Consider the following 27,841-nt stretch of genomic DNA (forward strand, 5'->3'; position numbering starts at 1 on the left):
CATCAGTCCACAACCTTTTGCAATAGCAACGGTTGACTCAAACCTTTCACAGAAGTGTGAACACTAGATCATTACCCCTATAACTAAAGGGAAAAACATACATTGCAGTAATATAAAAGAAAGCTTTATTGTATTGTCAAAACATGTTTACAAAAAGAAGAGTAAAAACAAAACTGAAGCAAAGCATGTTGGACTGTCCTGTCTTCACCTCTTCTTGAAGCCATACTTCTTCCGTTCATAAAACAGGTCAGTTTTTGAGCTGCCCAGGTTCACAATCTTGGGGCATCCGTCTCTCTGTAGGGTCAAACCAAGAAGTGTAGAGAGAGTAGCAAAGAGTTAGTGCAGGTATAAACCAGAGTGGCGGTATTGAAACCTAGACACCTCATATAGTGTGAATAAAATGAGCTTAACGGGTAGTACATATTGGGAAGATTTTATGACAAGGCGAACAAGTACAGTGACTTCAGAAAGTGTTCACACCCCTTGACTTTTTCCACATTTTGTTGCATTACAGCCTGAATTAAACATTTAGTGAAATTGAGATTGTCATCACTGGCCAACACTCAATACCCCATACTGTCAAAGTGGAATTGTTAGTTTTTTATGTTTACAAATTAATAAAAAAATAAAGCTGAATTGTCTTGAGTCAATAAGTATTGAACCTCTGTCATGGCAAGCCTACACAAGTTCAGGAGTAAAAATGTACTTAACAAATCCCATAAGTTGCATGGACTCACACTGCAATAATAGTTACATGATTTTTTAATGACTACCTCATCTCTGTACCCCCCCACACACACAATGATCTGTAAGGTCCCTCAGTCCAGCAGTGAATTTCAAAAATACATTAAATCACCAAGACCAGGGACATTTTCCAATCCCTCAAAGGGCAGTTATTGGTAGAGGGGTGAAAACATTTTATTTAACTAGGCAAGTCAGTTAAGAACAAATTCTTATTTACAATGACGGACGACGCTGGGCCAAATGTGCGCCGCCCTATGGCATCCAATCACAGCCGGTTGTGATACAGTCTGGATTCGAACCAAGTTGGCTGTAGGTACACCTCTAGCACTGAGATGCAGTGTCTTAGACTTGGGCAATGAAATTATACAATGTATCAACATTGCACGCTGCTCCAATCGAACAAAATGTACATATCTAATAACAGAAGACTCATCAGGGTCTGCATCCCCACTAGCCATCGCAAATAAATAATATTTGAAAAAATAAAAAATAAAAAAAGACAGAGGAATAGCTGTGTGTGAAGAGCGGACGGGGAGAAACAGATGAGTGAGGGCTGGTAGGGATGCGGCTAGCTGATTACAGCTGCCACATCTGATATGTGAATGAAAGTGAAGTGGATATTATTGAACCTGCATACAATAGACTCGTGGCTGTTGTTTAAATTCAACTGACTTTATAAAACACTGTATAACAGGAGCCAGCAGGTTGTTTAGATCGGTCTGGCAGAAAAAGTCTCTAGTATCATATTAAACGGTATTAGGGTATTCTAAAATGTTGGTATCATGACGTTTTGGTACCGGTATACCTGTGCAACACTATTAGAAAGCATGACCACTGACAGACAGGCATCTTTATCATTTCCTTCCATGGGAAAATGCTTTCTCCTTTCCTCTAATATTTATGGTATACCATTGTCTTCTGACAGGTGGTGTCACTCCTATGCGATGCTCATCCCTCAACCGACAGAATCGTTGCGCTATCTGACGTGAGACAATGGGTATAAACTGGATTGCTGAAAATTACTCTAAATTATAGAACCACTTTCATTTCAATTTCCTGCTTAGACGTCTATAAATTGCTTACAACATTAAATGTTGTGAAAGGAGTAGAAATCTAATTAAATCTCATTGGTCACATACACATGTTTAGCAGATGTTATTGAGGGTGTAGCGAAATGCTTGCGTTTCTAGCTCCAACAGTGCAGTAATATCTAACAGTTTCACAACAATACACACAAATCTAAAGTAAAGGAATTAAGAAATAAATAAATATTAGGTTGAGCTTGTAAAAGAAGTACCTGCACACACTGTTGAATTATCCCATATAGTTTATTCCAATGTAGTTTATATTAAGTATACAGGAGCATTCAACAGTGTGCAGATCTTCCTACTCCTTTTACAAGCCAAGTGTGAGAAAGGGGTGAGAGGGTAGGACACCTACATCTTTCTCCTGGATGGTGCACTCCTTGCAGTAGTAAGCGTCAGACACCCCGGGGCCTCCACAGATGACACAGCGCCCCTGGTACGACCCGTAGTTGCATTCGTCACAGATGCGCACCAGAGTGCACGGCCTCACATACGAATCACAGATCACACACTTTCCATCGCCTGGGAGAGTGGGATGAGTGTGTTAATGCAATTTTGAACTGAGCCATGCACATAAAGCCATCAAAGTGTTGAAATATATAACCGTTCAAAAGTTTGGGGTCACTTAGAAAGGTCCTTGTTTTTTTCCATAAAAAAAAACAAAAAAAAAACATCAAATTGATCAGAAATACAGTGTAGACAGTTATTGTTGTAAATGAATATTGTAGCTGGAAACAGCAGATTTTTCATGGAATATCTACATAGGCGTACAGAGCCCCATTATCAGCAACCATCACTCCTGTGTTCTAATGTCACGTTGTTAGCTAGTAGCATTGAATTCAAGGGAAGCCAGCGAGCCCCCCCCCCCCAAAAAAAACTAAAATAATAGCCAATCAGCATTGAGCTAAACCGAGTGAGCTCAGCTGTGAGTAGTCCTGGCGCACAAAAAAAACAAACATCAAGGGAAGCCAGTTCGAATTTGGCTTCAGACCAATCAGCATCATAAGCCAAATGTAATTATTGGGGGGGGGGGGAAATTGGCCTCTCCGATGATTTTACCCACACACCGCTACTGCAACCAACAGCACTAGACTAAACTTCACTTACGTATTGAGAGATAAACATGGTTGGGTAACCCGGTATTTCCCGCCAAAACCAGAAGTGTCATTCAAAAGCATTATAAAGCATATAAATGTCTGGATTTGATTAGAGCGTTAAGCGGCATGTAAATTCAAACCCGATGCTACCTGAGCCGCCATATATAAAATACATTTTATGAACCCTACATTAACAACATTTAATGAGCCCAAGCCCAAATGATTGTGCCATTATCCAATACATATATGATATAGGCACATTACACACGACAGAAAAAACATTAATGCCCATAGATGTAGCTAGCTATATGCTCTCTTGGGTAAATAAATTAAACTAGCTCCAGTAGGCAAATCTTTGAGAGTGAAACCTATTACTGAATTGTACTATACTGTTTTATATGGACTGGAATTACACACATCGTTTAAACAATGATAAAGCAGAAGAGAACATGTGATTCTGGTGCAGCACATGCGGCCTACAAAGTTATAAGTATAGGCTAGCTAATTTGATTTTGAAATAATAGGGCCTCTTTGTATAACTAGTATGCTGACTCATATATACTGTGGATGAAAAGCGAGCCCCGAGTAAACTGCCTGCTACTCGGGACCAGAGTCAAATATTTTGCATATTAGTAGATTTGGATAGAAAACACTCTGAAGTTTCTAAAACCGTTTGAATGATGTCTGTGAGTATAACAGAACTCATATGGCAGGCAAAAACCTGAGAAAAATCCAACCAGGAAGTGGGAAATCTGAGGGCTGTAGTTTTTCTTTCTAATCCCTATTCAAACTACAGTGTCTGTGGGGTCATATTGCACTTATTAAGGCTTCCACTAGATGTCAGTCTTTAGAACCTTGTTTCATGCATCTACTGTTACTGGGCAGAGAATAAGAGCCCAGTCAATCAGTGGACTGCCTGATAGCAGTGAGTTGTTTACTGCGCGAGCACACTGGCGCGCCGCTCCTTTTTCCTCTGTAATGAATACGCTATTTTCCGGTTGGAATATTATTGAAGATTTATGTTAAAAAGACCCTAAGGATTGATTGTAAACATCGTTTGACATGTTTCTACGAACGGTAATGGAACATTTAGACTTTTTGTCTCTGGTTTTACAGTCGCGCATTTTGCCTTTGGATAGTGATCTGAACGCGCGAACAAAAGGAGGTATTTGGACATAAATATGGAGTTTTTCAAACAAAAATAACATTTCTTGTGGAAGTGGGAGTCCTGGGAGTGCATTCCGACAAAGATCAGCAAAGGTAAGTTAAGATTTAAAATACTTTTTCTGAGTTTAGTTGACTCCAGAACTTGGCGGGTAACTGTATAGCTTGCTTTGATGGCTGAGCTCTGTACTCAGAATTTTGAAAAATGTGCTTTCCCGTAAAGCTATTTTGAAATCTGACACAGCGCTTGCATTAAGGAGAAGTATCTATAATTCTTTCAATAACTGTTGTAAATTTTATCAACGTTTATGATGAGTATTTTTGTAAATTGATGTGCTCATTCACCGGAAGTTTTGGGAGGCAATACATTTTCTGAACATCACGCGCCAATGTAAAATGGGATTTTTGGATATAAATATGAACTTTATCGAACAAAACATGCATGTATTGTATAACATTGAGTCCTGGGAGTGTCATCTGATGAAGATCGTCAGAGGTTAGTGATTCATTTTAGCTGTATTTCTGTTTTTTGTGATGCCTCTCCTTGCTTGGAAAATGGCTGTGTGGTTCTCTTGTCAAGTTGATGTCCTAACATAATCTAATGTTTTGCTTTCGCCGTAAAGCCTTTTTGAAATCGGACAATGTGGTGGAATTAACGAGAGTTATCTTTAAAATGGTGTAAAATAGTTGATTGTTTGAGAAAATTTAATTATGGTATTTTTGTTGTTTTGTATTTCGCGCCCTGCTATTCCATTGGCTGTTGGCTAGGGGTTCCACTAGCGGAACTCCTGTCCATAACAGGTTTTAAGTGTACAGAAAAGAGTGGGAGTCTGTACCTGAACAAATGTCTCTATGATTTGACATTTGTTCAGGTACAGACTCCCACTCTTTTCTGTACACTTGATTTAGATATGTTGATTGATGTTGTAAGTTCTGTTCAAGATCAAACATTCGTGACCAACTATATTCATTGGGTTTGGCTCATCGAACCCGTACTACTGCTCCTGCAGTCAGCCAACAATGATTTGCAATTTGCTGCTGACGTCACTCACAATGCACTTTTGCAGCGACTGAGTGTGACAGAAAATCGTTTTTGTGTTGTTTTATAGGGAAAATGTGTGCATTTTAGCGTTTGAGTCACTTCAAAAGTTGCTAAAAGTTCCAAGCAAATTTTTAAAAGTAGCTAAATTTGTTGCTAGTTGCTGTTTGAAAAAAAGTTGCCAGGGTAGTCTGAAAAGTAGCTAAATATAGCAACAAAATTGCTAAGTTGGCGTCACTGTATGAAAGGTTTTATTTAGCCCAATATTTGACTAAATGAGCCTGACGTTACTCCTTAGTGCAAGGACCTTATATGTTATGTTTAAACGGCGAATTGGCTCTGGAAGCCAAACACTCAATCTAAACGTGAATAGATTCTCAATTGCGATACGGCTCTAGAAACAAAAAACCCTCTACTTTCATATCAAATCAAAATAATTTCACAAATGCAAAATACACACTGTTTTAAGACAGCTGCAGCCAGACAAAACGTTTGTGGCGTCTGTCTTCCATTTACACACAGGTGTTCGGAGATGCAGATAACTAACGTTAATTAGCACAGGTAGTGAGTGCACTGTCTTCATTCTGTTTTCCTTAAACAAGCTCTGTAACATGGAAATATGTCCGCTTGGGGAACCCTATACCTATAAAAATGTGTATCAATTAAACCTTTTATTTATTGCCAATATGAAAAATAAAGCCCTTATGCTTTCAAAACCGTACCGCAAGCGATGTGTTAATGTTCAAACCGAGCGTCGCGGCCCTTAACCCCCAAGACATGACCCTATTTGAGACAGACATAGATGTAAACGTTTTATACTGAAACTTACATTTCTCGCACAATCTTCCAATAGCTGAAAAGTAAACAGAACAAATCAGTTATTGAACATGATTGTAAAGTAACTTGGCCAACAAATAATTGTTTCATGAAGCTGGCTACGCGAGTAACGTTATGCAATCAATAACAAAGTTGCTTCAATATAGCTAACTATAACGTTAGAAGGCAAGTCAAAGGGTTGACGAAGAAGAAAGTTATGGTAACGTTAACTAGCTAAATGAATGAACAACATTTGCTAACTGCTCCTACTAGCATGTTAGTTACTGTACTAGCTTAGCTAGCTAGCCACCATCAACAAAAGGCTTGAGCACAGCAATAACCCATTCACAGCACGGATAATTGCTGACAAGAAGTTAGTACTAATACAATCATATGCAGTGAAAATAAAACGAACAGCTTACCGACACCGGCTTGTTTTCTACAAAAAATCAAATCTGGATGATGTTTAGCCATTATCGTCGAACGCAGGGCATGCGATGGCTATGTTGAACTTTGACCCTTTCTTCTTTTCTTTTGGTTTAGTTTCTTTTTCGGATCATATTATTTTAGATTATTTCACGTTAGTTAAAAATATTATGACTATGGATATGTTAGTGAATTAATCTGCCTAAATTCAAAGGGAGAATATTAAATATGAACTGCACAAAATTCATCCCTGGGTCCTTGCAGCTAGGTGTACAAAATATTAGATACAAAATAGCAGGATTTAATGTTTGGCATTCATGTCGCATATTAGTTAAGAAAATATATTATATATACATTTCTGAATTCAAAATTAGAGTAGGACACAGAAAAGCTATATTTCTAATACAACTTTACACGTGCGTTCTATTTTTCTGCAAAGACACGCGACGTTGAGGGCTACAAAACCTGACGTCACCTTTGCTCGACACATCTTTGTCAGTGAACAAAATGGCGACATACTGTCTTACGGTTGCCCGGCTCCAGGTAAGTGGCAGTTTTTCCACACATTTTGTCGCATTTACGTACCATCGATGTGTGAGAGTTCACCTTCAAATACAAGTGGATGTGGACCTGATGTCTATATAAGATGTTTGTCTAAGAGAATACGATCAGTCTTGCCGACTACCCAGGTCATCTTGTCCTGAGTCAAAGCTTCGTCATGAACTCAAGTTTGTCATTTCCGCACAAATATGGCTTTTTAAAGCCATTTGTAATGTTGAAAATTAGATGAAGGTGCCCTAATGTACGATGTCATTGCGCTCTATATGTCATTTTAACCGAGGACACGTTTGTTGGTCGCAAGGTTAACGCAAGGTTAGTGCGCATAACAACCGCACAAGGCGCTGGCAAGCACGATGCAGCATGTCCAGTGAAAACACGGTTAGACTAGTGTCCGGAGAGAGTGCTGTCACTAGAAAGCAGTTTGTCATACGATTCTTGACTTTCTGGTCTTTTTTTAAATATTTGTTTTTTAAAATCTCAAATCAAAATGGATTTATTTGCGTTATGCTAAGGTGTTTTTTTTTGTTTTTTTTTATCTTATATCTAGAGCTGTTTTGATCATAGATCTGGTTTCCTCCCCATACCTTTTAGTGACAGCACCTCTTTGGTGACACGGAAAGACAACAATACCTGTTTATTGCTGTATGTCTCAGCTGTTGTCGCTGTCAGTTGTATGCCTGGGTTCAGGGAATTTAATTGAAGGACTCATTTAGTGCTGATTAGTGACTAAACATTAGAATTTTCCCGATAACTGTGTCTTTATTTGACGTTGGCATGCTGGAAGACACATGCATACATATTCGAATGCTTGTTTACCCCACATTGTTCCTATTATATGATCTCATCTGGTTCCATAAAATGAAAGGCCTTAAAGCCATACAATTCCACTGCTCCCACCTAGAGGCACAGGAAGAGTTGTTTCACCTTGAGCTAGAATGAGTCTTCATGTGCTCAACAAGAAAATGTAAGGTTTTATTGGCAACTCCCACCCACATACTTCTCTCTATACACACACTTGTGCATAACTTTGTGTAATAAACCCACCCTTTTTTATGGTTTATTTCTTATTTCCTTGCAGGTGCAGGCACACTTTTTCATCCAAGTTGTTTACTCATGGGCTACAGTACAGCAACCAAAGACTTATTTAAGGGCCCAAATTATTTAGATGTTCACTTTTTTAAATTATTATTATCTCTGTCCCCAGCTTGCCCTGGGCCAGGGTGTGCGGCGCCTGCACGTGTCTGCAGCCTTCAATGCCAAGGCCAAAGTGTCAATGAGCCGCTTTGAGCCCAGCAACTACATCAACTATGAGAAGCTCAATGAGAATGTCAACATTGTGCGCAAGAGGTCTGTATGCCCCTCTGTTTACACTAGAACATGTGCCTGTTTACACTAGAACATGTGCCTGTTTACACTAGAACATGTGCCTGTTTACACTAGAACATGTGCCTGTTTACACTAGAACATGTGCCTGTTTACACTAGAACATGTGCCTGTTTCAGTGAGATGGGTGGCAGGCCTGTTCTAGTGTGGTGCCATTCTGTTTCTGACTTTGCCTACGCAAGAAATTGAAGTTGGCTATGATGGGACTGTAACGCATGCTTTATGTTCAGTGTCAGCTGTACAATTAGAGCTACTTGTATCCCTTTACAGTAACTCTGCACACTCTCTGCCCTCCCTTTCAGACTCAACCGTCCCCTCACCCTCTCAGAAAAGATTGTCTACGGCCATCTGGATGACCCTGTGGGGCAGGACATTGCCAGGGGCCGTACGTACCTGCGTCTGCGGCCGGACCGCGTGGCCATGCAGGACGCCACAGCCCAGATGGCCATGCTGCAGTTCATCAGCAGTGGCCTGCCCCAGGTGGCCGTGCCCTCCACCATCCACTGTGATCATCTGATCGAGGCCCAGATTGGAGGAGCCAAGGACCTGGCAAGGGCAAAGGTGAGAGGTCAGGGACAGGCCTCGATTTTCCGGGCGACAGCGATGGCCGTCTCCCCCCTTGTGTGGCCGTAATGCCCCCTAAAAAAAATCCATGCCTTGCGGCAAAAGTGGCTGAGTATAATAATCTCCCGACTGCCAATCGCTGTACTTCTAAGCACCTCCCTCATATGGCTCTCTCATATCTCAATTCTTATTGGCCAATGTCCATCACGTCATCTGGTCCTTATCACATGCCTCGCAGCTCTGAAGTAGGCTACAAGTGAAGATCCACACATTGGGGAAAGGTTGGGCACAGGTGTGTGTCATTCTTATCTAATGTCGAGGCACACATTGAATAAGTTAGAACTGTCCACATTTACTTTTCCTCAGTCAACAAGATGAGTAACGTATAGCAAAAGCACTAGCCTATGTCAATCTACTATCCCCCATAGTACAAAAATATACCTTTTCTATTGGTCAGCTTGTCGTTCTGTATGATAAATAAATATTCCAAACAGAATCTGGAACAGTTGTGGGACGATAGATCACAAATTTATAAAAAAAAAAAACTGTTTTAAAAGCAGTTGGGCTGGTGCAACAGATCAGAATTTTTAGCTTAATATGTTGATAAACTGTTAACTCTTCACAGTATACGTGCATAAGGCAGTAGGCTATATGTGTGACTCTTCCAAAATGCAATTAGTGGAAAATGTGGCAAATGACAATATCCTTTAGAAAGAGGGAAGATATTAAGCTGCAACTAGGATTGTGTCTGGCTGCTGGACAATGAAAGTTGATTGAGCGACATGGCCTACTGGTTTCAATGATATGAGGAAGGGTTTATAAAATAATTCCCTCAACAGTCCTATGGCCAGAATTTGACTAGGCTATTTTGAAGTAAGGTAAGACATGCCTCATAAAATAAAAAGTCCAGGTTTGAACCATTTTATGGTTAAATGGCTTCAAAATACTGACTGACTCCGCTTAGATTGCAAGGTGGGTGACGTTGTGGTGCGCTTAACCCTAATTGTTCATGTAAGTCGCACTGGATAAGAGCGTCTGCTCAATGACTAAAATGTAAAATCATCAGTCCTGGGGGATGGATGCAGGACTAGGGAATAGAGTACCGGTAATAATAATGTCCTTTTCTCTTGGTCCTTAGGATATTAATGCGGAGGTGTATAACTTCCTGGCCAGTGCTGGAGCTAAATATGGAGTGGGCTTCTGGAAACCAGGCTCTGGCATAATCCATCAGGTACAGTAACAAGGCTAATCTGAAATTACACTGTAAGGCACTATTTTTCCTAGTGTTGATTTATGGTAATGCATTCACTTGGGAGTCTAGAATTACATTCCAATACAATGTTTATGAATGCATGTCCAGAATTCCATTACATGTTAATGTTATGTTAACAAGATATTGCACATTTTATAATGAAGTACCATATTTGACTACCATATTGCATCATTTCAGATCATCCTGGAGAACTATGCCTACCCAGGGGTGTTGCTGATTGGCACAGACTCTCACACACCCAATGGTGGCGGACTGGGCTCCATCTGCATTGGAGTGGGAGGGGCTGATGCTGTTGATGTCATGGCTGGCATCCCCTGGGAGCTCAAGTGTCCCAATGTAAGTGTGACTCCCAGTTTATATTTAACACAAACCTTTTTCCTGAAGTCCCAGTAATATAGTACAGTGGTATGTGTTTCTACAACTGATACTACATAAACCTCACTTAACCATGTTCTCCAACGGCAGGTTATTGGGGTGAAGCTGACAGGCAAGCTGTCAGGATGGACATCCCCCAAGGACGTGATCCTTAAGGTTGCTGGGATTTTGACCGTGAAGGGAGGTACTGGAGCCATTGTGGAGTACCACGGACCTGGGGTGGACTCCATCTCCTGCACAGGTCAGAGGGAGGACTTGGTTACCTCTGCACTCTACTGCACACTTCATAGGGGTTATGTAGTCAATAAGACAGTTCATAATCTATCTAGGATGGTGACCAGCTGATCTCTGGTCTAATATACTGTACTTCTGTTTTTTTTGTGCTCCTCACACCATACATAATCAAGTGTTTACTATCAAGCCACACTAATTTTGTGTTGTAGAAATGCCTATAGTAACCTACAGACCATTGTGGGTTTTAGGAATGGCCACTATCTGCAACATGGGGGCTGAGATTGGAGCCACTACCTCTGTGTTCCCCTACAACCACCGCATGAAGACCTACCTGGAGAAGACTGGCCGTGGAGGTCAGTCAGTTCATGTCGTCAAACAAGTCTATGTGTGAGATATGCAATGATGTCAGGTTATATGCTGAATATGTTTGTGGAAGTCCTGGGAATGCCTCCCAAATGGCATCCTATTCCCTATGTAATACACTATAAGGGGAATAGGGTGCCATTTTGGACGCTCCCCTGAAAGGGTTGTCATTTCTTTTTAAAGATATGTTTGATCCATTTATCTGACCCGTTGCCCTCCCTATCATCTCAGACATTGCTGCCCTGGCTGACGATTACGCTGACCTGCTGGTTCCTGACGCGGGCTGTGAGTATGACTCAATGGTCGAGATCAACCTAGATGAGGTGAGTGCCCTCCCCTGCTCTTTCTCTCTCTCACCCCCCCCCCACACACCCAACCTAACCATGCTACTTTTCTGTCCCTCCTAGCTGAAGCCCCACATCAACGGGCCCTTCACCCCTGACCTGGCCCACCCCATGGCAGACATTGGGGCCACGGCAGTGAAAAATGGCTGGCCCCTGGAGGTCAAAGTGGGTTAGTGCAGCCTTCAGTTCCTTTTGACCTCACAGCTGGCCACTGGCTCTCACAGCCATGTCTCTGTTTAGAGCTATTTTTGTGCTATTACTATATTATTAACTATACATCTGGCTTTGGCCTTATATACTGATCTATAGATTTTCTATTGAGAAAGTAGACATGCAGCAGGTGGCTCCTTAAGCTCTCTGTCCCCTCCCCTCAGGTCTGATTGGCAGCTGCACCAACTCCAGTTATGAGGACATGGGCCGCTCTGCCTCCGTGGCCAAACAGGCCCTGGACAAAGGTCTGAAGTGCAAGGCTGCGTTCACCATCACCCCCGGGTCTGAACAGATCCGCGCCACAATCGAGCGAGATGGATATGTGAGTCAATGGGCACGGGCAGATGTCTAGTATAGGGGAAGGGGATATGATCAGGGATGTCTTGGGTGCTGGTCACTCTCCTAGAAAATCAGGGTAATGGGATAAAATATTGTTGACATCCTCCTAAGAATCAAGGATGATAACTTTGACACAGCTCTGCTCTAGTCTTAAGGGCATCATATGTAGCCAATTTGTAATTGGAGCCTTGGATGTTGATATCTTCAGCAGGAACTACTTCTACTAGCTGCTCCTAATTTGAAGCTGTATGTTCTGTAGTCCAAGATCCTTGGTGATGTTGGTGGAATGGTCCTGGCCAACGCCTGTGGACCCTGCATTGGACAGTGGGACAGGTAATAATTAGTTGACTTACTCATTTATGTTAAGAGCTGTTGGGGTGATCGTATTACTGGCAGTCATGAGTCATGACCGCAGTAAAATTCGATGTGACTGTTGAGTCATGGTAATCTCCTGTTATGCACTCTGGACATGCATTAGTAGTACGATCATCAGGTTGCTAATGGCCTGGTACTCAGGGCTCTACTGTCCTTCAAACCACTCTGACATCAATGCAAATATAATAGCTAATCGCATCAAAACAGTATACACTTTTAAAACTCACTTCACTGTGATTGATCAATTTGAAGCAAAGTTCAACAGGTTGAAACTGAGTGGGAAACAGTTGTGGATGTTTCAATGCCTAACAAAATGAAATGGACAGCGTTTTTCTAAGGTGGTGATTCATTCAAAACAGCCATATGCATATTAGAGCTTATGCATAGGCCTATATTTCAGCCCAAGCCCCCACCCCCCAAAAAACTGAATTAAAATAATGATTGTGTCTTTATACAATACATGGCTTACTGCATAATATACATGACAGGAAAACATGTATATAAAAAAAAATAGGCTGACACAATACCTTTTAGCTACAGAATCTCACCACAGTGAGTTAATCTCTATTCCTTCATTCCTTTCTCTAGTGTGCGGAGAGAGGGGCTGTCAATAGTTTAATCAAATGTTTCGTTGTGAAAATGTGTTACTGTTCACTTTCCCAAATTAAGCACTGGGTATCTGCAGGAACAGGTTTGGGTGAAATTTCACCTGTCGTGCAGCGAAATTACTCAAGTAGCCTATCCAACAGAGTGAAAAACATACCTGCAGGAAAGTGGCGTCTTCGCTATTCAAGTGTATACAGATGACGTCTTTTTGTTGTTGTCTTGCTCATTTAATAATGGGCCATTCTAAATCAAAACTAATTTAACGTATTAGTAAAGACTAGATTAAATGGATAATAGTCTGATGGGTGAAAATATGAGGAAGCGGCGTGTGCAGCCTGAGGCAAGGTAAAGAGCGGCAGCTTTCTTTTCTTTTCTTTGCAACTTTCTCAAGTCAATAGCCTGTAGCCGCATCATGCGGCCCGTAGAATACATTCGGAAAGTATTCAGACCCCTTGACTTTTTCCACATGTTACATTACAGCCTTATTCTAAAATTGATTAAATAAAACCAATTCCTCATCAATATGCCATAATGACCAGGCGACATCTATTTTTTTAGAAATGTTAGCAAATTTATTTTAAAAAAAGTGCCTATTTACATAAGTATTCAGACCCTTTGCTATGAGACTTGACATTGAGCTCCGGTGCATCCTTTTTCCATTGATCATCCTTGATGTTTCTACAACAACTTGATTGGAGTCCACCTGTGGTAAATTCAATTGATTGGACATGATTTGGAAAGGCACACACCTGTCTAAGGTCCCACAGTTGACAGTGCATGTCAGAGCAAAAACCAAGCCATGAGGTCGAAGGAATTGTCCGTAGAGCTCTGAGACAGGATTGTCTCGAGGCACAGATCTGGGGAAGGGTACCAAAAAAAAATTCTGCTGCATTGAAGGTCCCCAAGAACAGTGGCCTCCATCATTCTTAGATGGAAGAAGTTTGGAACCACCAAGACTCTTCCTAGAGCTGTCCGCCCAGCCAAACTGAGCAATTGGGGGGGGGGGAGAAGGGCCTTGGTCACTCTGACAGAGCTTCAGAGTTCCTCTGTTGAGATGGTTGTCCTTCTGTTAGGTTCTCCCCTCTTAGCAGCACTCCACTAATCAGGCCTTTATGGTAGAGTGGTCAGATGGAAGCCACCTCAGTAAAAGGCACATGACAGCCCGCTTGGAGTTTGCCAAATGGCACCTAAAGGACTCTGACCATGAGAAACAAGATTCTCCGGTCTAATGAAACCAAGATTTAATTCTTTGTCCTGAATGCCAAGCGTCACGTCTGGAGGAAAGCTGGCGCTCATTACCTGGCCAATACCATCCCTCTGGTGAAACATGGTGGTGGCAGCATCATGCTGTGGGGATTTCTTTCAGTGGCAGGGACTGGGAGACTAGTCAGGATCGAGGTAAAGAAGAACGGCGCAAAGCACAGGGACGCCTGATTACAACCTGGTCAGGACATCAGACTGGGGCGAAGGTTCACCTTCCAACAGGACAACAACCCTAAGCACACAGCTAAGACATCGCAGGAGTGGCTTCGGGACAAGTCTCAATGTCCTTGAGTGGCCCAGCCAGAGCCCGGACTTGAACCCCATCGAACATCTCTGGAGAGATGTGAACATAGCTGTGCAGTGGCTCTCCCCATCCAACCTGACAGAGCTTGAGAGGATCTGCAGAGAAGAATGGGAGAAACTCCCCAAATACAGGTGTGCCAAGCTTGTAGCGTCATACCCAAGAAGAGTCGAGGCTGTAATCGCTGCCAAAAGTGCTTCAACAAAGTACTTGGTAAAGGGTCTGAATACTTATCTAAATGTAATATTTCAGTTTTTTGGGGGGGGGGGGGGGGGGGGGGGTGACAATTTAATCCATTTTAGAATAAGTCTGTAAATTAACAGTGGAAAAAGTCAAAGGGTCTGAATACTTTCCGAATACACTGCATCTTTTGATTTCTAAGGTTTGTATCATTCTTTTCTAATGATCATTTTTACACTCAACATAGCCACTTATGTGTATGCTCCTGAATGGGGGAAAAATATCCTTTTTATTTTATTCAGCTAAGTTCAATTATATTCTTCTTACTATAAAATAATGGCACAGAATTTATAAGCATATCTTGTCTGCTAAATGAACAATCCTATGACCTGGTGCATAGCCAGATAACATGCAGTAGGCCAACACACATTCTGTTCTTCTGAAATGCATTATGATTCAAAGAAAATGTATCTTTAGACCTGCCTAAAATAAATTAATGGATATAGGGCTGACCCCATTTAGTCGATAGGCTTTTGGTCGACAAAGATTTCTTTAGTCACGCAAAAAGCAATAAATGGTGTACAAGACACTTGTCTGATTACACGCCTTTGAGTGGACTAATCCATTGTGGAGGCCATGGGGATGGCACGGTCCATCTCTAAGACGTGCTACTGAAGTTGTATATGGTTATTATATAACAACAATGGTGCAACACTATAACGAAGCGCTTTCTCCCGCGTTAGTGTTCGCTGTCCACGGTTCTGAAACATCAGTGCGCTTTTGAATTGGCACCTTTTCCTAGACCATGTTGCTATGTGCATAATAGCAATGTTACCCAGCATATTGGTGGTGAGAACCAATGCGGAGGCAGCAGTGGAGTTAGAAGACAGCATGGTTTACACAAGGTGCTTAAAGTGAAATTCAAGTACTGGAAGGCCTTAAAAATCTGAAATTTTCTGAAGTAGGTACATGAAGTGCTTTTAAAATTAAAACAGAAAATGATCGAATATGTTCTGAAAAATATTAGGAATGTATTGGTCTCGTGAATCAACTTTTAGGCAGACGACAGAGTTTGATTTCCTCAGGTGTTTCTACCCACACTGCCACTCAGCAAGGCAGGTACAGAACTAACTGACTTAGGTGCTGCCGAACGTCACATCAATAGCTAAAATGCCGGGCAAATGTAGATTCAACCCTGCCTGGCGGGATATTGATGTTTATGGAGGGGTTTTACCAGACTCAACCAGGGACGTAGTGGAGGAAAACTCCGCCCACGACACAGGCAGAGAGGACACAAACTACCTCAGCCCAGACCTACAGTGGCAGAGAGACTCTGCTGACAGTCAACTTTTTTTTTTTTTTGAACATCCATCAACTCCTTCCGTGTCAAGACATCCCCCAAACAAACCCCCTGCCTGACTTTCGGAGAATTTACAACTAGTAAATAGTCGTTGATATTTCAGTCTGATGTCTAGGTAGCTCAAGGGCTCCGGCTATTAGCCAGGTAGCTAGCTATAACTTGCTGGCTACTAGGAAGTTAGAAGCTAACGTTACACGGCGCCTGACCTCAGCAGGAGCAGTTGACTGAAATTTAAGCTAGCTATAATTAAAAGGTGGGCTACTATAAGTTGTCATACCCAAATACCTTTTTTAAATGTTTTATAGAGAGTAGTGAGCCCGACTGTGGTGAGTCAGGTTCCAATGAAGGAGATTGAGCGAGGAAGCGTTGAAGCAAGCAGGGAGGTAGGTTAGTAGTTCAGGGGTCCCCAAACTTGGAGTCCCTAAAATTCTAAATAGGCTCCCGAGAGAGTCTAATCTTTATCAAACACATTCATAACTTGTTTCTTTTCAAATGGGTATAGAATGCAACATTTGAGTCAACTACGGGCCTTATACACTATCACTTTCATGTCATATTTTAAATATTAAGACAATTTAATATGTACACTGAGCAAAAATATTAACGCAACAATTTAAACGATTTTACTGAGTTACAGTTCATATAAGGAAATCAGTCAACATCCTCAGTCCTGACTTACCACTCATGTAGTAAATAAGTAATGAAACGTGTTGAGTAGAACTTGTAAGTCTTTTTTTTTCATGAGGTTGTGGCGATATACTGCCATCTGTTTGCGACTAGAAACAATTGCATAATAGGAACTTACAGATTGATGGTCCTTTAAATATTAGTGCTTGAACAAGTACTTGAAAGTCCATGAATTTGACTTGCCACTGACTGTACGAACCCTGGAGACGAGAACAGCCATTGCTTTAAGAATAGTGAGAAAACCCTAACTTAATTAGGTCCATAATCAACAAACTAACTGTTAAATGTGCCTGGCTTAATATCTCTCTCACACGTGCCGGATCCTGCTTGTGTTGCCTGTTTGAGTGTTTGTTTAAACTTCTTATGGGCTAGCGTCCCACCTGGCCAACATCCGGTGAAATTGCAGAGCGCCAAATTCAAAATACAGAAATAGTCAAATTAAACATTCATAAAAATACTAGTGTTATACATCGGCTTAAAGATTTAACTTCTTGTTAATCCAGCCGCTGTGTCAGATTTCAAAAAGGCTTTACGGCAAAAGCATTCCATGTGATTATCGGAGGACAGCGCCCCGCTTACAAAAGCATACAAACATTTTCAAGCCAAGTAGAGGAGTCGCGTAAGTCAGAAATGGCGATAAAATTAATCACTTACCTTTGATCTTCATATGGTTGCAGTCACAAGAGTCCCTGTTACACAAATGTTTGTTTTGTTCGATAAAGTCCCTCCATGTCCCAAAATCTTTTGTTGCCGCGTTTTTGTTCAGTAATACACTGGCTCAAAGGCGGTCACGACATGCAGACGAATACATCCTAATAGTACCGGTAAAGTTCATCAAAACATGTCAAACGATGTTTATAATTAATCCTCAGATTGTCCATTGTCTAAATAATCAATAATATTTCAACCGGACAATAGTGTATTCAATAGAAAGGGAAAAGCAATGAATGGCGCGCAATCTGTCACGAGCGCAAATGAGCTCTGCTTCATTCTGCATGCCACTTACAAAATGGTCTCATTCTTCCTCATTTTTCAGAATACAAGCCTGAAACTCTGTCTAAAGACTGACATATAGTGGAAGCCATAGGAACTGCAATCTGGGTCCTAACCATTTAGATACTGTATAGGCATTCAATAGAAAAGTACACACATCAAAAATATCCCACTTCCTGGATGGATTTTCATCAGGTTTTTGCCTGCCATATCAGTTCTGTTATACTCACAGACATTATTTTAACAGTTTTGGAAACTTTAGTGTTTTCTATCCAATACTACCATGCATATGCATATCCTAGCTTCTGGGCCTGAGTAACAGGCAGTTTACATTGGGCACCTCATTCATCCAAAAATTCAAAATACTGCCCCCTACCCAAGAGGTTAATAGCCTACTGATTCCATGAGCCTCAAGTAACCATAGATAAACAAATTTGGGTGTTTTTTAATCTTTGCTATTCTGTAATAAAGGCTTTACACGTTGTTTCATTAGCGTATTACTTGTTTATTTTGTGTTTACACTGTTTGAAATTGTCTCAAATAATATTTATAATAATGACCCATTTCTTGGTCTTATTGTTATTATAATGATCATAACTGTCATTGACATTAGTAGGCTTAGTATAGCAGCCTTAACCACCATCGAGCTGTAGGCCTAAGAGTGCGTCCTGTTTAGACTTAATACCATAACTTCAATACTTATAAGCTACTGTAATCAAGCAATCATTCAGTCGTTCATGTCATTACACAGCATAAGTCATTCATGATTTTAAATGCAATCAAGCGTTTTAGTTTTTAAAATAACAAAGCTAACTATGAATATTTTGCGTAAACAATAAATAAACCATTCCATGTCATTCACGAATGCATGCGACTGTTTTTAGTCTTTGCTGTAATAAAGGTCTGCATCCCCCCCCCCCAAAACAAGTCTGGTACACTTATTTATTTAGTGTTTACATTGTTCCAAACCATCAGACAAATTATATTGTAATCTAACAGCACTTGTTTGGTACACATGCACACAGCGCTTGCTCCTTTTTTCTTGATCGCCAGTATTTTCCACAACTAGTGAAATTTATTCCACACATCTTACTTCCCTTTTACCTCCTGAGCAAGCAGTAAACGTTCCCCCGTTCAAGTTTTTGTCATGTCCTCTGCATCCATTTTGCGACGCATACGAGAGGAAGGGTTGCGGGAATGTTTTTCTTAACCTCTCTAGGGGGTGTGGGAGGCTACCGTCCCACCTGGCCAACATCCAGTGAAATTGCAGAGCGCCAAATTCAAAAACAGAAATGCTCATAAAAATTCATACAACATACAAGTGTTATACATCGGTTTAAAGATGAACTTCTTGTTAATCCAACCACTGTGTCAGATTTCAAAAAGGCTTTACAGCAAAAGCATACCATGCGATTATCTGAGAACAGTGCACAGCAGACAAATCATTACAAACAGTTACCAGCCAAGTAGACGAGTTACACAAGTCAGAAATGGTGATAAAATGAATAACTTACCTTTGATCTTCACATGGTTGCACTCACAAGACTCCCATTTACTCAATAAATGTTTGATAAAGTCCCTCTTTATATCCAAAAACCTCAGTTTTGTTCAGTAATCCACAGGCTCAAAGGCAATCACAACAAAGTATCTGTAAAGTTCGTAGAAACATGTCAAACGATGTTTATAATCAAACCTCAGTTTGTTTTAGTCATAATAATCAATAACATTTCAACCGGACAAAAGCTTCGTCAATATAAAAGGAAAACAAGGAAGCTCTCGGTCGGGCACATAGAAAAACCTCGGACACTGAATGGTCCACTCATTCAAAGTGGTCTTACTCCCTCATTTTTCAGAATACAAGCCTGAAACAATTTCTAAAGACTGTTGACATCTAGTGAAAGCCATAGGAAGTGCAATTTGGATAGATATTTTTCAGGTTTTCGCCTGCCATATCAGTTCTGTTATACTCACAGACATTGTTTAACATTTTGGAACCTTTTTAGTGTTTTCGATCCAAATCTACCAATTATATGCATATCCTAGCTCCTGAGCAGCAGGCAGTTTACTTTGGGCACGCTTTTCATCCGGAGGTGAAAATAGTACCCTAATGAAGTTAAACAAATGGGGGATTCTGTAACACAACTTTTGTGAAATGGCTGTAATTATTTTGCAGGTTCAGTAACACGGACAGCACAGTAAACACTGTTCTGTGCTGGTCGCTGCAGTAGGGAGGAGAGGGAGAGACGACGGGTGCTCGTCAGTCACTCGATGTCTCGATTTATTTAACACTGCGCAGGAAGTCTGAGCCCGCCCAGCACAATCAAATCAACTGCGGTCGGACTCCCTCATGTCCTTTTTAATTATTTCATCAAACAGTGCACTCAAAGCATAAGACAAGCTCAGTGCATATAGTTGATTAGGTTAAAACGCATAGGATGTGTCTAAAAATGAAAAATACACTTTTTTAAATTTCTACCAATATATTGGTAGAACAGATTACTCAGTCACCCAATATTCATATTATTATTTTTTTGTTTAGGATAGTCCTAAAGGGATATATTGTGATGATTTCGTTCCAAAGGCGCAAAGACCCGCATCAGCAGCTTGTGTGGCGGCCTGGAGATGCTAAACGTGTTTGTTAATTAACATCAATTACTGTGAGAGCGGCAGAATTTGCATGACAATAACCAACTGACGAAATTTCATGACTGCTACAGCCCTATTCATGTTCATTCTGTTATTCATTTAGACTTAAATGTGTTAAGATATTGGGTGTGTTTCAAATAGCATCCTATTCCCTGTGTAGTGCACTGCTTTTGACCATGGCCCATAGTGCTTTGGTCAAAAGTAGTGCACTATATAGGGAATTAGGGTGCCATTTGGGATGGTGTTAAGTTGATGTTTCTGTTCAGGCGTGATGTGAAGAAGGGAGAGAAGAACACCATCGTCACATCTTACAACAGGAACTTCACCGCCAGGAATGACGCCAACCCAGCCACACACGCCTTTGTCGCCTCCCCTGAGGTACTTTTAGGATGCTAAATGCACCTTATTTTCTGACTTTCTCTTTTCTCACTCGCATAGAAATATTATACACTTGCGCACACACACCTTGCCTCTCTCCCTTGTCCTCTGCGCCTCCAGATCGTCACAGCCCTGGCCATCGCAGGAACCCTGGATTTCAACCCCGAGGTTGATTACCTTACGGCTGCCAATGGAGAGAAGTTCAAGCTGAAGCCCCCCAGTGCAGACGAGCTGCCCAAGTTGGACTTTGACCCCGGTCAGGATACCTACCAGCACCCCCCTGCCGAGGGTGGCTCAAAGCTGAGGGTGGACGTCAGCCCCACCAGCACCCGGCTGCAGCTGCTGGAGCCCTTTGACAAGTGGGCCGGAGGTGACCTGGAGGACCTGCAAATCCTCATCAAGGTCAGGGGTCAAAGGACAAACTGGGGTCTGTTCAGGAGGGTGCGACATTATAGAATGTTCAGATAGAAATGTATTCTGTAACTGAAGACTCCTTTTTAAAATGTGATCCTTTCCAGTCAACCTTACTCTTCTCCTTTTCCCATTCCACCATTCATGCTCTCTCTCCAGGTGAAGGGGAAATGCACCACAGACCACATCAGCGCCGCTGGTCCATGGCTCAAGTTCCGTGGTCACCTTGACAACATCTCCAACAACATGCTAATTGGAGCAGTCAACATCGAGAACGACGGCGTCAACAAGATCAAGAACCAGCTGACAGGAGAGTACGGCGGTGTGCCTGACGTCGCCCGCCATTACAAGGTAAGCGCCCCGGATGATGAACAATGACCCTTGACCCCTAGCTCAAACCACATCCTCACTTGAGATCAACAAGTGTACTTTTTGCTCAAATTTCCCTTTGAAAGTCTCTCGTTAAGATTCAGACCCTCTTTTTTTAATCCTTTTTTTTATAAATTTTTCTAAGAGGGATTGATATCTATTAGGCATTCCCTTAAACATTTGGCCATCATTGTAAGAAACGGCAATTGATTAGGGATTTTAATGGTTTCCCTTATTATTTTTTTTACTCTCCTCACCTTCCTCCTCTCCCAGGCCAACGGTCTGTCGTGGGTGGTTGTGGGAGATGACAACTACGGTGAGGGATCCAGCAGAGAGCATGCAGCCCTGGAGCCCAGACACCTGGGAGGAAGATGCATCATTGTCAAGAGCTTTGCCAGGATCCACGGTAACTTACTACAAAATCCACGTAGGGCTGGGCGGTATACCGTATTTTACAATATACCGGTATTGATGCACGGACCGGTTTGGGTTTTTGCTATACCTTCTGTAACGGTATTTGAATGTTTGTTAAATGGTCAATGCAGCACATGCAACAATGTTGATGACGACGATGTTTCCACTTTGATCTTAATATAAATCCACAAGCGTTCTATAATTACAATATTCGTTTTGATTCTTAAATCTGCAAATGGCTAGTTTGTATTTTCTTAGCAAGTTAAGCTAAATTGTGTTAGCCATTAATGCTAATCGCTAACTAGCTAATAAAAGTACTGAGTCAGAGCAAACGTAGCTAGCTAATACAGCCTGATACCAGTGCTGGTGGAGGCCTAAATCCACATGTTTGTGCAACAGTATCTTCTAAATCAAAGAGGAATAGGTGAAGCATGAATATGTTGACTACATGAATAAAGACTTAATGTAGCCAAAGATTATGGGGTCGCCTAGGAAACACTGAACATCACTTTGGTTACTACCCTGTCACAATAACTAGTCGACGGCATTTTCTTTCGTTGTTATGTCAAACAACACTGTATTCAAAGTGACCACTATTATTTATATTCTAACTATAAAATAAACATTCTATTACCATGATTCCAAAAGTTCACCCAAGTGTTTTGATCTAAATCGCAATTGCAACATTTGGTTAAATGAGGCTTTTTTTCATATTATTTTTTTCATATTGTGGATATTCTCAAATGAGTGCAGAAATTGATGTAAATGCAGGAAATTATTTTTGTTGAATTGAACAGTATAAAACGATCAGAATGGAGAAAGACCCATTGAAATAATTTGGAATATATGTGTTGACACCCTAGGGTCACGCACTACTCAAAGAAAATGTAGAACGTTTTTATTAATCAAATACCATCCAACATTTTAAATACCATGTTATGTTTGGCCATATCGCCCAGCCCTATATCCACGGTAACTTGCGTACAGGATCCACGGTAACTTGCGTACAGGATCCACGGTAACTTGCGTACAGGATCCACGGTAACTTGCGTACAGGATCCACGGTAACTTGCGTACAGGCTAACTGGGACAGTTTCTGTGTAAGCAGAACATTGCATCTACATTGCTTCCCTCGCCAACTTCATTTTCAACATCCACCCAACTAACCTTTTTTTCTTTCCTCTCTGCAGAGACGAATCTGAAGAAACAGGGAATGCTGCCCCTGACCTTCCAGAACCCTGCTGACTACGACAAGATCCGCCCAGACGACAAGATCTCCATCAAAGGACTTGCAACCTTCACCCCAGGAAAGGTGAGTTGCACTTACACCAATCTGTAGGCTTTTGTTCCAGCCTATTATGAACTAATCATAGTCTAAATGAGACTGTCCGATCAGAATAGCCCACCTCCAGATTAGGGTCTGGGACTTTGTTTCCAGATGGTTCACATGTCTGAATCTCTAATGGTGTATCCCTGCCCCTCCAGCCCCTGTCTACAGTAGTGAAGCACAGTGACGGCACCAAAGATGAGTTCCAGCTAAACCACACCTTCAACGAGACACAGATCGAATGGTTTCAGGCCGGCTCGGCCCTCAACAGAATGAAGGAGCTCCAGTAACTTGAGAGAGGGAAGAGCTACGGCGACAGGGGGAGGGGTTGAGAGGACAGGGGACATGCTGTGTTTTAAAGATTTGGGAAGTCTCGATAGTCTTGAATGGCTTCCTCCCTCTCCTTATGTTTATCACTGATCTGTAAGGTAAAAGTACTTTTTAATATGAGCTCTGTTTAACCAATCAGTGATGAGGGAGAGGAAGCGACTTAAGAGTTTTGAGATGTGGTAAAGAGTAAAAGCCACACCCCTCCAATATGATGATTCAGGTCCAGTACAATCATCAACCATTGCATGTGACATCCACTGCCCTGCACTGTATAGACAAGTCAAACACAAACCACAGAACTTTTCATATGTAAGAAACACATCAAACTTTGCAGTACAGGAGTGCATACACACAGATGGGTACTACTGTAGTTGTTTTAAGTTACTGTGAGTTACTGTGGTAGACAGAGAATTAACTGTCTGTCAGGCATGAATGTTGTCTCGCAGATACTGTATACAAAGGGACACTTACCGTTAAGTGTCATACGTACACACCAACACGCTCTACTTTGAGAGGAACGGTAACCTAATACGCTGCCAACTGCAGCTCCTCCTGTTATCAGTTGTTCAAACCGATTGGTGAGGCTTGAAGTCTGTTTCAGTCAGTCCTGTAGTCGCTCACCTTGCCTCTGAGTTGCACCAGTCTAGCACTGTATCTGTTGCAGGCGGCACGATCTATCTGCGTTAGTGATCGAGTGTCCGCTTTGTCCTTTCTGCTCTATCCACACGCCCCGATGTGTTGTTAATTTTGTTGTAGATTCTCCAAAATACAAAGAATAGAATATACATACTGGTTAATACGAGGCAAATGGATTTATCTATGTGTATGTTAACTCTTTGTAACAACATCCCACCACTGAATAATACAACACAGGTCAAAGCTTCAAATATTTTAGTGATTGTATTTTCTTCTCTCTCAAAGCTTGGATGTGCATTGAAATGTTTAATGCGGTCTCCTCATAGAGAACAGTGTTGATTGGACTACCAGACTCTTTCGCACTGTCCTGTGTATTTAAAAAATGTTGCGCTCTTTTATCTAATCTTACATGTTAGTGCCCAGAGTTTGTCCGAGTCAGGTTACGTGGCCAGGAAAAAAATCATTGTCTTTACCACCGAAGCGAACCTGGTGTCAGACACCTAAAACACTCCATTGCTTAGCAGTGTATGGGAACTCTCTCAAACATGCTAGCTAAGTCTGCCTAGAAACATATCCGCAAGGAATTATACATTTTATGAATTTTTCTGTATTTTTATAAAACACATTTAAACATCGAATCCCAACTGCATTAAAGTTGAGTGACGATGTGCAGCAGCTTTCCGAGTCTGTGCTGTGTTCTGCTTTGCAATGGAAGAAATGGTACCATGGCCTCAATGTCTGTTCGATATAATTCCCCTCCCCCCCCCCCCAGACAGGTCATGGCTAGAAGGGATGCAGCTTTTGTCAAATTAACATCAGATTTGACTTTTCGTAGCAGGTTAGGACATACGCAGCAGGTTCTGAGAATTAGGTTAGGAATATGGATTTGACAAAAACTGGATCCCTTCTAGCCTTGACCCCCTAGACAGCATGTACATGCCAAACAATCGCAATCACTCATACTACCACCACCCCCTTCCTCCTGTCTACAGTATGGAAAGTGTCTGTATCCATGTATATTTAAATGTATTTTTCGGTGTTCTTTTTTCTGTATTGCAGAAATGAGTGCTACCCAGTCGCAATGGGTTGTAAAATAAACTGACATTTCAATGACTATAGTCACTGCCTCTGTGGTCTAAGTTGTGCTGTCTGGAGTAACTATTATTATTTTTTTGTCTGTGTGAGGAAGGGAGACAACCCTCGGACAGGGTTTTTTGCACCATGTGATTATCTATTGTATTGGTCACAATTCTCCAAATCCGCTGAGCCTAGAAGGGTGTAATTGCAGACCGCAATTCGGGGTGTTTTCTGGTATGGGCGTTTCTTAATATCAAGTTATACCCATTGATGCTAACCATTTGGACAGCTGACGAAGAAAGCTGCAGTCATTAGATTTTGACACTGTCGGTACGTTCTTCCATATAGCAACCCCTATCTTTGTTCTCAACGTGTTAAAATAGATGCATTGCCTAACCAATTATTTATTTGAAGGTGACAATTTGATGGCTACAGATAACTGGGAAGCTGTAGCTAGCTACTTGAAATTGACATTAACGTTCCCGACGAGTATAAGTGAGAAGCTTTCAAATTAGCATAAACAAAATGCCACGATGCTGTAATAGTTGCTAGCCATCTCCAGCCAGTCAGCTGATGTACTCTGGAACTTTTAAACTGGTTTCAACTGTAGCTAATTATAGATGAAGTTGTTTTGTGCCGACTGTACTTTGTATTCGCTACAAGTTAAACGTATGGAATGCTAAGGCATTTGTTGTATGCATAATTCTGAATGCTTTGACGTGTGCAAATTGGTAATGTTTACATCCCTCAAGTCACTCGGCAGGACTAAAGTCGGAACACAGGACTGTACAGCTGCAACTTCTGTGAAGAAATCGTCAGCAGACTGACTAAATATTGTGACTCATTTACGTAGTCACAAAACAGTGGTGAGATTTTGAAAGTATGTGATCACGTTACATAATATGATCATGTGTAGGCCTAAAGCATTTTTACTGTGTTTATTTAAAGGGACAATATGGATTGGTACTACCAATTTGTGGACTGTAAAATGATATACACTGCTCAAAAAAATAAAGGGAACACTTAAACAACACAATGTAACTCCAAGTCAATCACACTTCTGTGAAATCAAACTGTCCACTTAGGAAGCAACACTGATTGACAATACATTTCACATGCTGTTGTGCAAATGGAATAGACAACAGGTGGAAATTATAGGCAATTGCAAGACACCCCCAATAAAGGAGTGGTTCTGCAGGTGGGGACCACAGACCACTTCTCAGTTCCTATGCTTCCTGGCTGATGTTTTGGTCACTTTTGAATGCTGGCGGTGCTTTCACTCTAGTGGTAGCATGAGACGGAGTCTACAACCCACACAAGTGGCTCAGGTAGTGCAGCTCATCCATGATGGCACATCAATGTGAGCTGTGGCAAGAAGGTTTGCTGTGTCTGTCAGCGTAGTGTCCAGAGCATGGAGGTGCTACCAGGAGACAGGCCAGTACATCAGGAGACGTGGAGGAGGTCGTAGGAGGGCAACAACCCACCAGCAGGACCGCTACCTCCACCTTTGTGCAAGGAGGAGCACTGCCAGAGCCCTGCAAAATGACCTCCAGCAGGCCACAAATGTGCATGTCTGCTCAAACGGTCAGAAACAGACTCCATGAGGGTGGTATGAGGGCCCGACATCCACAAGTGGGGGTTGTGCTTACAGCCCAACACCGTGCAGGACGTTTGGCATTTGCCAGAGAACACCAAGATTGGCAAATTCGCCACTGGCGCCCTGTGCTCTTCACAGATGAAAGCAGGTTCACACTGAGCACGTGACAGAGTCTGGAGACGCCGTGGAGAACGTTCTGCTGCCTGCAACATCCTCCAGCATGACCAGTTTGGCGGTGGGTCAGTCATGGTGTGGGGTGGCATTTCTTTGGGGGGCCGCACAGCCCTCCATGTGCTCGCCAGAGGTAGCCTGACTGCCATTAGATACCGAGATGAGATCCTCAGACCCCTTGTGAGACCATATGCTGGTGCGGTTGGCCCTGGGTTCCTCCTAATGCAAGACAATGCTAGACCTCATGTGGCTGGAGAGTGTCAGCAGTTCCTGCAAGAGAAAGGCATTGATGCTATGGACTGGCCCGCACGTTCCCCAGACCTGAATCCAATTGACCACATCTGGGACATCATGTCTCGCTCCATCCACCAACGCCACGTTGCACCACAGACTGTCCAGGAGTTGGCAGATGCTTTAGTCCAGGTCTGGGAGGAGATCCCTCAGGAGACCATCCGCCACCTCATCAGGAGCATGCCCAGGCACTGTAGGGAGGTCATACAGGCACGTGGAGGCCACACACACTACTGAGCCTCATTTTGACTTGTTTTAAGTACATTACATCAAAGTTGGATCAGCCTGTAGTGTGGTTTTCCACTTTAATTTTGAGTGTGACTCCAAATCCAGACCTTCATGGGTTGATAAATTGGATTTCCATTGATTATTTTTGTGTGATTTTGTTGTCAGCACATTCAACTATGTAAAG

The 27,841-nt window shown here is 41.9% G+C and overlaps 2 protein-coding genes across 2 annotated transcripts; one reads left to right on the forward strand and one right to left on the reverse strand.

Annotated features, from left to right (window-relative positions):
- Positions 1–104: 104 nt before the first annotated feature.
- phf5a (PHD finger protein 5A) lies at positions 105–6,450 on the reverse strand. Its single transcript, NM_001141840.1, is given in 4 exon segments — positions 105–294; positions 2,185–2,351; positions 5,959–5,982; positions 6,368–6,450. Coding segments are annotated over 4 exon segments (333 nt in total). The 5' UTR covers positions 6,420–6,450; the 3' UTR covers positions 105–204.
- Positions 6,451–6,809: 359 nt separating this feature from the next.
- Positions 6,810–25,411, forward strand: LOC106589533 (aconitate hydratase, mitochondrial). The gene is made up of 17 exons (XM_014179633.3): positions 6,810–6,914; positions 8,137–8,279; positions 8,618–8,876; positions 10,018–10,110; positions 10,330–10,488; positions 10,618–10,768; positions 11,010–11,114; positions 11,356–11,447; positions 11,532–11,637; positions 11,843–12,000; positions 12,277–12,350; positions 20,695–20,806; positions 20,927–21,208; positions 21,377–21,568; positions 21,860–21,992; positions 23,191–23,312; positions 23,486–25,411. The coding sequence occupies exons 1-17, from the start codon at positions 6,879–6,881 to the stop codon at positions 23,615–23,617; spliced, it is 2,349 nt and encodes a 782-aa protein (XP_014035108.1). The 5' UTR covers positions 6,810–6,878; the 3' UTR covers positions 23,618–25,411.
- The last annotated feature ends 2,430 nt before the right edge of the window (positions 25,412–27,841 follow it).

This window comes from Salmo salar, chromosome 28 (assembly GCF_965601325.2).
Source record: "Salmo salar chromosome 28, fSalSal1, whole genome shotgun sequence".
Lineage (NCBI taxonomy): Eukaryota > Metazoa > Chordata > Actinopteri > Salmoniformes > Salmonidae > Salmo > Salmo salar.